Source organism: Geotrypetes seraphini, chromosome 3 (assembly GCF_902459505.1).
Source record: "Geotrypetes seraphini chromosome 3, aGeoSer1.1, whole genome shotgun sequence".
Lineage (NCBI taxonomy): Eukaryota > Metazoa > Chordata > Amphibia > Gymnophiona > Dermophiidae > Geotrypetes > Geotrypetes seraphini.
Window position 1 is genome coordinate 14,754,361 of NC_047086.1, and position 16,424 is coordinate 14,770,784.

The 16,424-nt window shown below is 42.2% G+C and overlaps 1 protein-coding gene across 4 annotated transcripts in view; it reads right to left on the minus strand.

Annotated features, from left to right (window-relative positions):
* Nucleotides 1–8,885: 8,885 nt before the first annotated feature.
* The window catches only part of LIN28B (lin-28 homolog B), a 203,312-nt gene continuing 195,773 nt past the window's right edge, over nt 8,886–16,424 (minus strand). For all 4 annotated transcript variants that reach the window (XM_033938367.1, XM_033938370.1, XM_033938369.1 and 1 more), the window contains one exon: nt 8,886–9,278. In XM_033938367.1, the coding sequence (XP_033794258.1) occupies nt 8,960–9,278 (319 nt within the window). In that variant the 3' untranslated portion in view covers nt 8,886–8,959. The remainder of the gene's footprint in view (nt 9,279–16,424) is intronic.

Below are 16,424 nucleotides of genomic sequence, written 5' to 3' on the forward strand. Positions count from 1 at the left end.
TTTAAATTATTTCTGGTAAAAACTGATGATATTACCCTATCTTTAAGGTTATATCTTAGAATATATGGATGCTAATAAAAATTGTCCTTATTGTGGGAGTATGGACAGCAATGCTGCCACTACTGAATCTTGGAACACTGGTAGCAAAAATGCAAAGCAAAAGAAACCCCCCCCCCCCCGCTCCCCAAACGAGGCCTCATAGCATTCCAAGAATTTGACAAATACCGATGAAGGTTTGGTGCTTGCATGGTTGACTATACATCAGGTCCTGTTTAACGAAATGAAAAAATCTTGTATCGGGATTCAGTCGCAGCTGTCAGGGATGGTTTTTCTTGTTAAATGCCAACAAATGGACAGACCACTGGGAGCTGATGCTATTGGCATCACTATGGCCGCAATTCTGCTTTATTTTACTTCCATCCATTACAGAATGCTAATGTAGCCCTACTTTGGAACACCTAAAACCAAATGCTCATATTTATAGCAACCATAGAGCTGGTGTGAACAGGCATACCTGGAACTTAGTGTTCTGCAAGTTATACTAACATGTGTTTAGCTTCAACATGTTTTATTTGCATTAATTTTCCAAAATACTTTTACCAGGAGGCACATCATGGGTAGAGATGAACATGGAAAGGTTTACTAGCTCGTACTGCATGCTAACTGGTTAACAGTGGGTTAACGCAGGAGCATTAGGGTCTCCTAAATAGGACAGAGTAAGTACTTCGGTATTAACTGCACTATGCACAAATGGTGTCATCAGTGCCGAAAAGGAGAAACGCTTTTTCAAAATACTGCATTTAGCCTTTGAGAAAATCCCCACTTTAGGACATACTAAGACCAGATTTTATTGCACTTTAGTAAAAGAGCCCCATAAGTGAAGTCCTAATAAGTAATCATTAGCATTGTAAATTTGGGCATGTAGGTTATAGAATCGCCCCTTTATGCAGATAGTGTCACAGTATTTGGAGCAATTGTTGGTAGCGCTATCCTTACAATATAGCTGAAATATCAACAGAAAGGTGAAATGTATGTTTAGCAGCTGCTAATAAGGATCTAACAAGAGCCAGCACATCCCCCGCTAATTCCTGCAGGAGCTCCCATCGGTTTTTCATCTTTGACTAAGATACCATACAGCAGTGGTCTCCAACCTTTTCAACGTAAAGGGCCACAAGCGCTGGGGAGCTGCCAAAAAGATTTTAGGCTTAGAAATGTAATTTTAAATACTAAAGGTTGAGTCTACAAGCATGCCACCATGAAACAGGGCATTATGTAGGCAAGTGCAAGCAACATAGCCACTACATTCCATTGCCCACCTCTGTGCCAGAGGTTGTGGTAACAGCAGATAGCGAAGTGGGTTTTAAGAAAGGTTTGGACAAGTTCCTGGAGGGAAAAGTCCATAGTCTGTTATTAAGACATGGGGGAAGTCACTGCTTGCCCTGGATCGGTAGCATAGAAAGCTGCTACTCCTTGGGTTTTGACCAGGTACTAGGGTCCTGGATTAGCCACCGTGAGAACTGGCTACTGGGCTTGTTGGACCATTGGTCTGACCCAGCAAGGCTATTCTTATGTTCTTACATGAGCCAAGTATAGGACAATTAAGCCATTGTAGCATCACTGATGAGGTTGGCTCTGAGGCATTATGACATCACAATCTCAGCTCTGGAATGTTGCTCTCATTGGGGTTCCGGAATCTTGCTATTCTTTGAGATGATGGAATGTTGCTACTCCTTGGGTTTTGGCCAGGTACAGGGGACCTGGATTGGCCACCATGAGAACGGGCTACTGGTCTTGATGGACCATTGGTCTGACCTAGTAAGGCTATTCTTATGTTTTCTCTAACTTTCAAACCTATCAAGCCAATATTAAAATAGGAAGTATATGCTCACCAGCAAACCTGCAGGTCCGCTATGTTTAGATTTTGGGGACTGAGCTGGGACAGTGGTGCACCATCTTCACCGTTTAGGGTACAGAAAAAGTCCTGTGAAGCTCTACTACATCACGTATGACTGCATGGCCACATTGATGCACAGGTGAACCACTATTTGTGTGTGTGCAGGCACTAGCAACCCTTTGGAGCTTCATAGTAGAGAAAAGGGTCACTGGATACGAGGGCTGCAGGTTGGGAGACCACTGCAATACAATAATACATCCTCATTTCTATTTTACAGTCTCTTGTTTTACATGGAAACACTCAAGCTTCATTCTCACAGCATCCTTGGAAATTTTTATAGTCATTCTTCACCATATTCATGTGTTCTCAAAAGTTGCCTCTTTAAGATAAAAGCTGTGAAAAAATAAAGTCATAACTCTCGGGACAGAGCAGAGACTCACATGAGGACTTTAAAATTTTGATTTCCATGTAAACACCGCACCCAGGTTTAGGCATTCTCCTTCCAAAAAAAAAAAAAATGTAACATGCATCTACTAGAGAAATGCCTCCAAACATTCTCAAACAGCACAGACTCAAGGAAAGATAAATATTAAGCTAAGACTCTACATGTTTGCTCAAGCAACCTATACCGCTGTAACAATGTTATGGCTTCAGGCACAAAATACAACATGAAATAACAGTATCGTTTAACAATAATGGGGGGAAAAGCTCCCCTTGAAAACGGAAACATTAATGCAATTGTCTCTGGAAACATTTGGTATTCTCTCTCTTATTACAATCTTTCCTCAACTTTCCCTGTTGCTGAGGCACTTGGAGGTGAAGGAGGCTGAAATAACATCTCCAGATCTGCCCAGTAGGGACTATACTAAGTACAGGCAGTCCCTGGGTTAAGAATGAGCTTCATTTTTAAAGCTGTTCTTAAGTCGGATTTGTATGTAAATCAGAACGTGCAGATTTTAAGCTTCTTGCTGCTTCCCTCTGTCCCTAACATGTTCCCTCTAAGGTACAGCACGCACAACCACACACTGTTCTTAATGTGGCCAGGCATCATTCCTGAATCTGCTACAGGAGAAGTGTAGGAGTCTGGGCCATTGGAAAATCAAATGCAGCCACAACTGTGTTCTTAAGTACGAGTCATACTTACATCAGGCACCTTTAACTTGGGGACTGCCTGTACTTAGTATTCTTGCTATGATCAAACTGCCAAACAGTGACCTGGCACTGCTGCTTCTGTATATTCCAAAGGGGATGCAGGACACTGATCAGCCATTTGGTTCCAGACACCCTCCAGCCTAGCTTTTGGTTTCAGAAACAATAGCTGATGCTAGAAAAACATTTGCAAAGACAGATTTGGAGACTTCTCACCATTTCATTTTGGTTGCTGCATTAGAAAGAACTCTGCTAAGTGTACCGTTCTCTTTTATATTATATTATATATAGAAAGTGTATATGTATGTACCATTAGAGTAACAGCCACCAGTAAAGTTAAAGCAGTCAATATGAGGTAGCCTTGTGCTGTAAACAGAATAAGATTCCCTTTTTGGATCACCTATGTAAACACTGTGAATTTAAAATCATTATATCACATATTCACATAAGTAACCAGTATAGACACTCTTACTGCTACTTTCATTTGGAAATAAAAAAACACACACCAAAGAAATGTACTAACAGAAAGGTGGGTCTGTGTTAAATCTAGGAGGTAGTCAGTAAATACATAACACTTATATAGAAATATAGAAAGATCTGCACAGATTTGGTTTTGTTCTTAATAAGGTGGTCAACATAAACCAGTGGTCTCAAACTTGCAGCTCGGGGGCCACATGCGGCCCGCCAGGTTCTGTTTTGAGGCCCTCGGTATGTTTATCATAGTCACAAAAGTAAAATAAAACAGTTTCTTGATCATATGTCTCTTTAGCTATAAATGACAATATTATTATTAAGACTCAGCCAAAAGGAAAGATTTAGAAACTATACACTTCCCCCGCCCCATTCGCGATTTTTTGGGGAGGGAGAAAAAGAAAAAAAAAAAACATCCTTAAAACCATCTTTAAGTCTTCCCCCTGGCATCCCGGTCTTACCTGGTGGTGTAGCGGGCTTTCACGGCAGGAGCGATCTTCCTACGCTCCTGCCCCGTGCAGATCGCCATTAGGAAATAGCTGTAGAGAGTTTCCGTCGTAGTCTCGAGAGACTACGGGAACTCACAGCAGCCATTTCCTAATGGCGATCTGCATGGGGCAGGAGTGTAGGAAGATCGCTCCTGCCCCAAAAGCCCGCTAGACAACCAGGTAAGGCCGGGGAGACGGGGTGGGTCAGAGCCGGATATTCGTGGTTTTTCGCCATTCGCGGTCCAGCTCTGCCCCTATCCCCCGCGAATCCGGAGGGAGAAGTGTAAAGAGTTTTACCTCATGTAAAATTGTCATTTCTTTAATAAGACATTAACTATTTTTTCTGAGGCCCTCCAAGGACCTACAAATCCCAAATGTGGCCCTGCAAAGGGTTGGAGTTGGAGACCACTGCTCTAAAACAAAGCAACAGAACATCAGACGTCACATGTTATAATTTCCCTGAGCAAAGTTTTTATTCCTGAGTGTGGTTTGTAAGATTGATAATATTTTGATATATAAACATTTTCTTAAAAACCCCAACACAACAATTAAAAAACAAACAAAAAAACCTCAACAACTTAGGCTTCCCCCAACATGTAAGGCTGTTTTAGGGGAGGATTTTTTTTTTTTTTTTGCTTGCATGCACTTTCTAAAAATAGATCAGTCTAGTTTCTGTGGTGCATCCACTGATTTGACAACATGGAGGCCTACATGTTTCCAGAGTCTTTTCTTCAGAATGAGCTCTGATTAAGTATAAATGAAAAGGCCAAAAACAAAACATAAAAACCTTTGGTTTTTAAGTTACCAAACTGACCTTAACTGTTATCTTGGTGAGTTTTTAGAAAGAAAATAATTTTACATCTTTCTTGTTTGATCTGTGTCAGCTCCCACCAGGCTGCCCTCTGCCAACTTTGATTTGTCTCACTTTAAAAAAAAAAGGAACGGCCCTCTTTAAATAGAGAATCACATTCAATATCGTCAAAGGAATGATGTTTGCGACAGCAATTGTGATGGCTTTCCTATGAACACCATGGCAATTCCTTTTAAGCTCCGGTAAACACGTGCTAGCACTTAATATAGCTTTGCAAAAAGGCCCCCCCCCCCCTGGGAACTGGACTAACTTAAGAGAAAACCAAATCTACATCTTACTGCTGCAAAACTGTTAACAGTTAAATGTTACCTTCAATTTTATTTTTCTGTGCCTCCAAAATAAAGAGATGATTGTATAAAAAAATCCTTAGGCAAAAGTGTCACTGGTTTCTATCTTCTGATCCCCAATGACACCAGGGGCTTCTGAGAAAAGGAAGAGGAGAAAGCCACACTACAGCTTACAGTTATTGCTTTGGTACATGTGAACTATTGCCTGGTTCCCTACTAAAGCATTCATTGAAGTTTGTCCCAGGGAGTGCTGACAATGAAAGGCATTTCAGTTCCACAGACTAATTAGTAATAATTCATGTGCTCATAATCTCCTTAAACTGGAGCTTCCCTGACTTCACCTGCGAGGCCACTGAATGTGGCAAGCACCTCCAGTACCCTCACACAGGACTGTGCTTCTGAAATTATACAATGCAAAATCTCGAGTATATGGCCCTGCCAAAAGCCAGCATCTGCTTACATCTTCCAGGTGCTAGGAAGGGTAGAAATGACAGGTAAGTTACTGCCACTGCCTGGGCATCTCATTTAGGATCACAAGGTGGGGGAAGGATGAGGGTTCCCACTATACTGTAGAGCAGTGTTTCTCAAACATTTTTAGTTCTGGCACACTAAATGGAGCAAATGTTTTTCACGGTACCTTATAATTGAAATTATAAAATTGCAAAACCAACAAAAAGATAAATTTGAAAGTTATTTATTTAAAGTTCTTTAAGCTATGTATGGGTAATTGTAACAACGGTGAAACTAAAGTACCATATTTTTCGCTCCATAAGATGCATTTTTTCCCTCCCAAAAGCGGGTGGAAATTTAGGTGTGTCTTATGAAGCAAATATAAGTCTCCGTAGGCTGCAGTCTCGCCGGCTCCCAGTCCCACCTTAGCTCTGTTCCTCCCTGAGGCATTGTGCGTGCCACTGCTTCATGCACAAGCACATATAAAGTCTCCATAGGCCACAGTCTCACCAGCTCCCGGCCCCGCTTCATAGAAACAGTTCTGTTCCTCCCAGTACCCTTTGAGCTAGTCTTCTCTCTGAAGAGGGTGCGTGGCATTGTGCATGCCGCTTCTTCGTGCACAAGCGCATGCTCTTCAGTTGGTCCCATGTCTTCCCTCCCCACTCGGCACGCACAGCACCAGCCTTGTCTCGTGCCGTGTGCCTTTCAATAAGCGGCGGCTGCCGGGCCTCAGTGTGCTCCGTGTGCTGTAACCCACCCAGAGTAGGTAAGCAGGGCCAGGGCAGAGTGACAGGGTCCTCCGTCGGTGTAAGGGGAGGGAAAGTCCAAGAACGGGAAATTAAATGGGAAGCTGGAGCCTAGGTGGCCTTTCCTTCACAAATCAGTCCTGGGAAGCTAGGACCCTGACTCTCTTCAGCATTTGTGTTCTTACTCTTCTTGTCCCAAGCCCTCACACAAACTACTGGTAATTGTCGCTGTTTCATTAGGGGCAAAAAGGTAAACTGCTCCCCTTGTTCCCTATCTATGCTCCGGGCCAGTGGCTACTTTACAGCAACAATTCCTCCTCCATTTGTCTCGTTTCTTGTGATAGTGTTTCACCTAGCTTTTATTAATCCATGTCTAGGGGAGATGGTTGCTGTGAGGGTTCTTAAGCAAGAACTGAGGCAGCCATTCAGGGAATGGCACAGGACCAGGCAGGCTTGCAAAAAGCTCGCACCTGCCTTCTGCTTTGCTCTGCCGCAAGAAATGAGCAGGACTCATAGGCAGCCATCTAGCGAGGGAGAGGCAGGAGCATGGAAAGCTCCTGCCTATACAGCGCTGGACCGCTGGAATTAAAAAAGGTATCGGGGATGGGGTGGGGGGTGCCCTGCCTGCCAGAATTTAAAAAAGGAACCGGGAAGGGGGGTTGCTCTGCCTGGTGCCTTGTCTACCACTAGACCACCAGAGGGGGGGACAGGATACACCATTTGGTTCAGAATTTTTTTTTCTTGGTTTTTCCTCCTCTACAGGAGGGTGCGTCTTATGCTCAGGTGCATCTTATAGAGCAAAAAATACGGTAGATAGAATAAAATTGCTAATCAATGCATTGGATGTGCTTGTTTTTGAATGCAAATTAACTGAAAACACAGCTCAATAGTCAACAATCAAACACGCATTTCATCATCCACCATCTGCAGTTGTTCTATTTTTAAAATTTAACTTGTGTCAGAGCTAAAAATCCAAGTTCGCCAAATAAGATCCAAACAGTAACAAAGCCTTGATTGCTTTGTTGCTCAAGTTAGGATAATGACTGCATAAAAATAAAATAATAAAAATAATAAATTACTTGCCATTAGTTTTCATGGACCAATCACATCAAAGAATGATGCTTGTCTGGGCAGTTGTATCCTGACGTACACAGATGATCATGAAGGGAATTTTAAAAATTAAAGTAAAATTCTGGAATCTCTCTTGTCACACCCGGAATCTCTTTGGGGCACACCACTGTGCTTTATCACATAGTCTGAGAGACACTGCTGTAGAGTATCCCTCCCTCCCACATTAGGGGCAATTTTATAAAGGGGCACTAATAATACCAAGAAGGCACTTTTTTATAAAGTCACCATAGATGCCAATATACCTTTATAAAGCAGGCAGCCGTGTGTTATGTACACACTCTGCACACATCACAACTTTACCCCCGCTCCTACCAAACCATGCCCCAGGAACTCCTACACACAGCCCATAAGTCAGTAGATGCCATCTTGTTAGCACGCGCACTTAACAGAATACTCACCCAGCCTATTTTAAAAAGAGTACTTGTCTGTGTGGTGAGCATATGTTTTGTTAAAAAAAAAAAAAATAAAAATTACCCCATTGTTTCATACCATCACTTTCATAATAAAGTCCATAGTCATAAAAACAATAGAGAAAAATTAACAACCCTCCCTCTCGGCAACTCCTGGGTTTAGTGGCATATTTGGAATCAAGATCTTGCCTTGAGAGATGAAGGCAGAGAAAAATAAAGGAAAGAGAAATATATAGAGTGTCAGTCCTAAATAAATAAATAAATAAATAATACACACACAAAAAGAAAAACACAAACAAGAAAACCACCACGTTAACCCAGACAGGGAAAAGAAAAATGTCTTCTCTTTCCTTTGTGCCATGAGTGGCATGTTGAGATATTTGTTGTGTCCTTTGGTAACACTGGTAAGATACTAGTAAGAGAGTCAGGCGAAGAAAGCAAGATTAAAAATTTTTTTTTTTTTTTAAACGCAGGTCTCAGAAAGGAGAGCCTAAAACTTGTCAAAAACCAGGGCTATTGCTTCATGCTGAGCTACCTGCATGACTAGAAATATGTGCCAAATGTTGGCCATGTGCGGGCAATACACAGATAAAGTTCACACATCAGAATAAATCTCCATTTAGCACAGCAAATGGGTTTCAGAGTTCATTTCAAACTGGTTTTGCCTACAGCATGACAGATTGTCTCCAATCTAGGTGAAATGCATTTGAAACCTGGTGTTCAAAACAGTTTTGAATTCATCACAAAAGGTAAAATGAAGACTGAAGAGTGTGTGTGTTGTGTGTCTGTGTACACAGATCTAAGCATACATGACTTTTTACACACACGTAGAGCTCCTGCCAGCTTTCAAATTACTTGTTCAGAGCGATTTCTTCTTTTCTCTTTTCCCACTTCCTTTGCTGTAGTTGGTGCTGCAGGTCAACTGCCATGCTCTGAAATATCTCCTACCCTCCCTCCCCCCCCCCCCCCCCACCAACCACTGTCCTTTGTTTCCATGAGGTAGACATCCCTGAAAGGACAAAGCAAACAAATTCTTTTCCAGTAAATGGAAAATGCAAGGCTTCACGTTTTTTTCCGTTTCTGTATGGATGGTCCTTTCCTGCCGAGCTCCTCAGGTGACCTGCTCGAGGATGCTTCCTGTGGCAGGCAAGCCCCACACTCAGAAGCCTCAGACCTCCCTTCCTGAGGGATGGAAGAAGTGGAAGGCTGAGGGTCTGCCTCAAGTCTTCCCTGAGAAGTGGTGGGGAGATGCTGTGGTGCAGTCTTGTGGGGGCAGCTGGCAATCATATGTGCGATGCTTTGACAGTAATGGCACTTCTTCGGTTGAGGCGGCAGGGTACATTCCTTGGCATGATGGTCGATGCCACCACAGTTGTAGCATCTGCTGACAGAAAGACACACAGGTTACAAAGGCTTGACATCAACACAGTAATCAAGCTTATTAGTATTTTATAGGCTTAAACCTTTAAAATGCTCCCCATATGAATGCCAAAAGAAGATGACAAAACTCTGCACAAATCTCAATGGATAAACAAAAGGAGCAGAAAAAAACCAGACCTTCAAACAGAAGCTTTAAAGTCACCAATAGGAAGTGGAACAAGAAAAACGGACCCAGTACGAACCATGTTTTGGCTACAAAGCCTGCCATCAGAAGTCCTATGAATAACAAAGTATATTTATACATATATAAAACATAAGTATGTACAAAAACAATTACTAAGTAAAACAAAAATTAAAAATAAATTATCAATGAACATGAGTGAAATTTTTAATCAAAAGATAAGTAAAAACTATTTATGACACTAACTGATTTGCATAAAAGTAATAACAAACCTCGGGTTGTCCACTCAACAATTAGACAATAAAAATAAGCCTATACGAATAAAAAGATAAAAATTGCAGTTTCAAGGTCTGGTCATCTCTGCTTCTTTGTTTGTCCATATGAATGCATCACGGTAAGACTTGGGCGCTAGGAATGGATGAGCTCCGGACAGCAAAATTAAGATTAGCACCCCTATGAAAGAGAGATGAGGGAAGGGAGAGGATGTGAAACCCCTTCAGATGTCCAGTAACCAAAAATTGTCAAAAACAAACACATGCCAGACCTTTATAAAGCAGAACTAATGTCCAGAACTCAAATAGCAACAGCCCGACCTACTAAAAAACAAAGCACCCTATAATACCATGAGAATTTCTGTCTGAAAAAAACAGAACAGATCAGACTGCTACAGATCCCTGCACAGAAACTACACACTGGGAGGGCTCCTGGTTAATCCCAGATATTCAGCGACAAATCTACCAACCAGTAGCAATACTATTATTTAACACTTCTATAGCGCTGTACATTTTGACATTAAATAGACAGTCCCTGCTTGATTCCCTAACTGGCTAGGTTAGAGGTGGTCCGACAGCACAGTCTGGATGAAGCCGGCACTTGTCTGGTTAGCAGCAATGTTCAGTCCGCTAACCAGCTAAGTAAGCTTTATTATCTCTGATTGATTACTGCAATCTTTTGTATCTTGGATTGCCAAAGAAAACATGCAAACCTGCCCAACTTTTAATGAATTCAGTGGCTAGACTGATCATGGGCATTTGACCATAGTACTCCAATCTTAAAAGCTCTCCACTGGTTACCTGTTAAGTAGAGAATTTGCCTTTAAGCTCTGTCTGTCATTCATCAAATATTGGACTCTTCTTCTCCAACTTGCTTTCAAAACTTGTGGGAAATCTATCAACCCGCAAGACATTTGAGATCTGAGGGAGGGATGTTGCTCATCGTTATGTTAAATCTAGAACATCAATTTTCTCACTTGCTGGGAAGAATCTCTGGAATTCAATTCCAGGTATAATGAGATTATGCAAAGATTGTGCGTCTTTTAAGAAAATGGTAAAAACACAATTGGTTGTGGACGCCTTTCTCTAACCCTATGGTTATTATTTGTTTTAGATTTAAAGAATTCTGTATTGAGGAAATTTGTGGGAAGATTGACTTATTTGTTTATTGCATTTTATAATGTTTGTTTGTGTTTGAAATTGTGGATGTAAATGTTTTGTACATCGCTTAGATTTAAGCCATTCATAATTTTTGTAAAATAAATAAATAAATAAGTGTAATGTTAGGGCAATAAAAACAATGCTAAATGATCAAATCTGTGTTCAGTTAAGTGCCGGGAGTCGTGCACACTTCAGCACTGAATATCTGGGATTAGGGCAGTCCACAGCTATGAGCGGTTTACAAGCCACTTCACACCATTAGGAGAATAAAACTACATGCTAACAGAATATCATATCTAGACAGACCCTGAAAAAAATAGGGACCTAAAGACTTGTAGATTAGTAATAGAACTGGAAACTTCAAGAAATCAGACTCCACATGCTAGAGAAATAGAAACAAATGCAAGATTTCAGAGATGCACATTTCACAAAGCTGACATTCTAATTAAAGAAGAAGAAAGTATTTGTTCTACATTTGTTGCCTGAGCATATGATTTTTCCCTTTGTGTCTCCTCTCTGCTTTTCTCCTTTTCCTGACTCTCCTATTCATTTGACATTTCTTCTCTGCTTCTTTGTCCATATGTCCTGTCAAGCATCTCTTCTGTGTCCCTGTCTTCATCATTCCCCCATGTTTAACATCTGTCCTCTCAGGTATCCTATCGTCCAGCATCAACCCTCAGTGTCCCTGTTCTCTATGCTCCTACCATGCTTGAACTCTCTTCTGTCCTTTCTCCTTCTCCCAAATCTCTCATCTTGGGGCCACCTCCTCTCTCCCACCCACTCCCACCCCCTTTGAGGCCAGCATCTCTATCTCTTCTGTATCTTTTCCCTCTGATCTCTCTACCCCCCCCCCCCTATCTGATCTCTCCTCATCCCCCCAAATCCTGCTGGAGAGTCCAAAATTTCTCTTCCCTTCCCTCTGTGGGTCTGTCATCTTATACTCCACCCCCCCTAAGGCTGGTGTCTCTCTCACTCATCCCTCTCCCCTAAGGCTAGCATATCTCACTGCTACTTCCCCTTCCTCCCCCCCCCACCCGCACCCCCAATGGATTAGGCATCTTTCCCTCTGCCCTGGGTCCAGCCTTTAAAGCAGGGGTGTCCAACCTTTTGGCCGAAAAAATTGTTTCTGGGGCCCCACAAATGCTGCAGCAAGACAGAGGAGGGAGCCGGCAAGACGGTAAACACCCAGGGGCAGCAGAGGAAAACACTGCATCGCCCTCGACCGGAGCCACACAAAATACTTCACGGGGCTGCATGTGGCCCTCGGGCCGCAGGTTGGACACCCCTGCTTTAAAGCTTACAGTAGATGGTCAGCTTTCAGCAAAACTGATACAACACACACTGCTTCTGGCTGGCTGATCGCTCAGTCTTCCTTCTTCCATGTCTCGCTTCCTGCAATGCAACTTCCTATAGGTGGGAAGTGGAAAAAGGAAGACCAAGGGGGTCAGCCAGCCAGAAGCAACATGTGTTTGTTATTGCTGCCACTGAATACTGGCAATCCACTGTAAGCTTGCAGTGGAGAGGGCAGGCAGCAAGACAGAAAGGTGCAGGAGGGGAGGGAGGAAAGGAAGAGAAAATGTGCTGCAAGGGCTATGAGCAGGAAGTTGGCATCAAATTTAAAGAGAAGAGTGGCACAGCAGTCAGCCCCTATCAGTGGGCAACCCTGGGCTTTTTAATGGGCTCACTCAATGGTAGCACATTACTAGACAGCCAATCCTGCCACCTCTTCCTTTCTCCCCCACCATTTTTAAAGCAGCTACAAACTTACCTGGCCAAAAGCAGCAAATAAAATGCAATAAAAATTAAGCAATGCACTTCAGTGGAATAATGCAAGTTACCAAATTTATTAAATGAAATTAATAGCCAAAAAGAATGCATATTACTACTACTAATTTCTATAACGCTGCTAGATGTACGCAGCGCTATAAATTAGAACATATGACCACAACCCAAGCACGTAACACGCCTTCCAAGAAAACTTTTCATTTAGTTGTAGCTACAGTAGAAATGAAGGACTGCCTAATTTTCTACCTTGAAACAGAAACACTGGATTTAACGTTCCTAGAGATAAAAAGCAGACATGGCTAATCCACACTCCCTTTATAATGTCTCAAAAATTAAAATCTAGTTTCAAGGCTCAAAGAACACCCAAGGTGAAGCATATCCCACCTAGATTCCTCTCATTTTTAATACATTTCCCTCCCCTTCCTCCACCCCCCCCCCAAAAAAAAAAAGACACACACAAAGATAATCAGGTTATTTTCTCCACATAGAATAGCCTTTTAAAGCACAGAAAACAGATTACTCAATAATCCTCTTCTCTACGTGCAGGTATTAAAAAATAAAACCTACTGAAGAACGCACAACCTTCAAAATATTCCATTACATACTGGTCTCGAGATGAAAAGCCTATTGAATTAAACTTTTGAAGTTAAGTTGAAATGGACCAGTAGAGGGCAGCAAACACTCAAATATGAGGCATCTGCAGCAGCCAAGGCACAGAGGCAAAAAATAAAATGCAGCTTTATTAAACAAAGGAGCTCGGAGGCCAAAACCTGTAATACTCAGAAGAGCGCACACTGATAAGATTCAAATAAATAAATACTGTTATAACCCAAAGTTTATTAAAAAGAAGATCAATGAAAAGCAGGGATGTTCAAAGCCAAAAAATGTAGTTCATTTTCATATTTTTTTTAAATTATTTTTACATTTTTTTAAAGTTCATTTAATTTATTTTAACGTTTCTGTACATGCATTAGAACTTTACTAATGGATGCAAATTGTATGCAAGCTACAAATTACAACCACAAAAAACGGAGGAATGGAGGGAAGTATAATACAAAAATATCACTCCAAAACAAAAGCACCACACAAGCCAAGAAAGCTAGCTTATTACTTAAGCGAAAGAAAAGCCTCAGACAAACGGAGAGGTGGATCCACACTCTTCCACCAAAGCATCATAGGCAAAAAAAACTTTTGCACAAGTTTAAAGTTAGCAGGTGGGAGCAAAAAATAGCAGAGGATGATTATTGGTACAAACCACTGAACACAAACAGGCCAGGCTGACGATCATTTCGTGGCCTGTAACCACTGCTTCAGGGCCTTAGCGCTAAATTATCCAGGCTATCAGTACAAAGATCCCAACTGCTGCTTTCAACCACCTGGCCTGTTCGGTGGTTTTTACCATTAATCATTCTCGGCTATTTTTTGCTCCCACCTGCTAACTTCAAACTTGTGCAAAAGTTTTTTGCTTATGATGCTTTGGTGGAAGAGTGTGGGTCCACCTCTCCATTTGTCTGAGGCTTTTCTTTCACTTAAGTAATAAGCTAGCTTTCTTGGCTTGGGTGGCGCTTTTGTTTTGGAGCTACAAATTACATGCATACACTCATTTTGGATGACGTGTAATTTTTATGGCAGCCAAACTGAATTCTAGCAGGCTCACCTCTTCAAAATAGTGAGCCTTCCCCTTCCTGGACATCCTGGGATGTACCTGTGAGGGACCTAAGGCCCTGATTGTCTCAGGTGACTCCCAGATGCTAATCATTGTAAACGACTATGAGCAATTCAGGCGATTGCTTAAAACTCGTGTTTGTGCAAAGAAGAGAGGTACGATGGGTGATACTGTTTTTGTTTATCTGTTTATGAATTATGTTTGTGGAAAAACATTTCTAAAGCAAATAGCAGCCTTCTAAACGCTAAATCTGCATCAATGCAGGCAGCTGGCAGATCTGTCCACCTAATGCCTTTGACAAGAACAGTTTGCCTCCGGACCCTTACAGGTGATGAGAACTAGGAGATCCCAATTCAAGCCCCACTGGAGCTCCTTATGCTATTGAGCAAGACACTAACCCTCCAGTGCCTCAGGTACAAATAGACTCCAGGGACTGAAAAATACCTTCAATAGCTTTCAGGCAGTATATAAGAAGTTAAATAAAATCTCTTTCTCTTAATACACTGCAGGCTACACCAGCCTATATCATATTCAAACACTCCCACTTCAGAATCTTCTAACGAACAAGAGAGGAACCAAATATAAACTAAGGAAACACTGAAGGGAAATTTTCAAAGGGCTCTCCAGGGGATGAATGGGTGAAGAGCGCTCTCTACTGGAGGTGAAGCTGAGAAGGGCTGGCAAAAGCAAAATACAGTAAAACATTGGACTGCAAGTAACTTGGGGCTAGATTCACTAAGCAAACCGATCGTGTACAGATTGGTTAGCGACCCCCACCCGATTACAATCCATGCATGCAAATGAGGGGAAATGGCATGCAAAGTAGGAAAAGACGTGATTCACTAAACTTTTCCAAGAACACTGACTGGGCTGGCCAATCCAAAAAGAAGCAACCTTTCCTGCTCAATGCCGACTTCTCCTGTCTTTCAGCCCCGACTCTCTTCTCGCCACCCTGCTATCTGCCCCGACTCTCCGCCCCAACTCCCATGCCCTTCCCCCCTGCAGTGTGAGCCCGGGTTAAAACCACGAGCTGGCGAATGGTTTGTCAGAGGCACCACCAGGGAAAAAAAAAAAAAGCAAGCCTCAAAGCTCATTTTTCCCCTGCAAAAAGCACAGCACAACACCGGAGGCAAGAAGAGGAAGGAAAGCAGAAAGGGACACGGAGGGGTGAGTAACCCCCCCCCCAATAAAAAAAAAAGAAAACAAAAAAAATTGGACAGCAAACACCTGCGCAGACCATCTACAGGCAAAGTAGATGGTCTGCGCATGCGTCGAGATCGCTACCCAGCATGCCTCTGATTGCCCCCATTTGCATGAAGATGGTTGATGAATCGGTCAACCTGCCTCCAATCGCCCACGGATCAGAAGGTTAGTGAATCTAGGCCTTGGTATGCAAGTGTTTTGCAAGACAAGCAAAACATTTGATTAAATTTTAACTTGATATATAAGCAAGGTCTTGCAATACAAGCACATACAGTATAATAATAATAATAATAACTTTATTCTTGTATACCGCAATACCATGGAAGTTCAATGCGGTTAACAATAGAAGAGACTGTACATTTACAGCGATGATACATATTATAGTGTTGTTACATTTACAGAGATGTTACATAAATAGCAATAATAAAAAGGCATATACTAAAGAGGAGGCTGTGCGTATACAGCGATGTTACATGTTATAGCGGTGATACATTTACGGTGATGTTAAATGTGAGGCAATGATAAGGCAGGGCAATTAGATAAAACAGAGATTGAGTAAGAGAGGCCATAGTGGCTTGGGAGGGGGGCGTAGTCAGAGGGCATGGAGGCATATCGAGGTCAGGAGGGTGCAGGGAAGGGGGGAAGGCAGCGTTAGCGGAATTTGTCGAAGAGGTAGGTTTTTAGTGACTTCCTGAACAGGTGGTAGGGCGGGGAGTTGGAAATGAGGGCAGTAAGGCAATTGTTCCATTTGCCCACTTGGAATGCTAGGGTTCTATCAATGAATCTCTTGTAGAGGCAGCCTTTTAGGGAGGGAAAGGTGAATAGGTGGGCGTTTCGTGTGCGAGAGGGGCCTGCTGTTTCAAGGTGCTCAGACAAGTA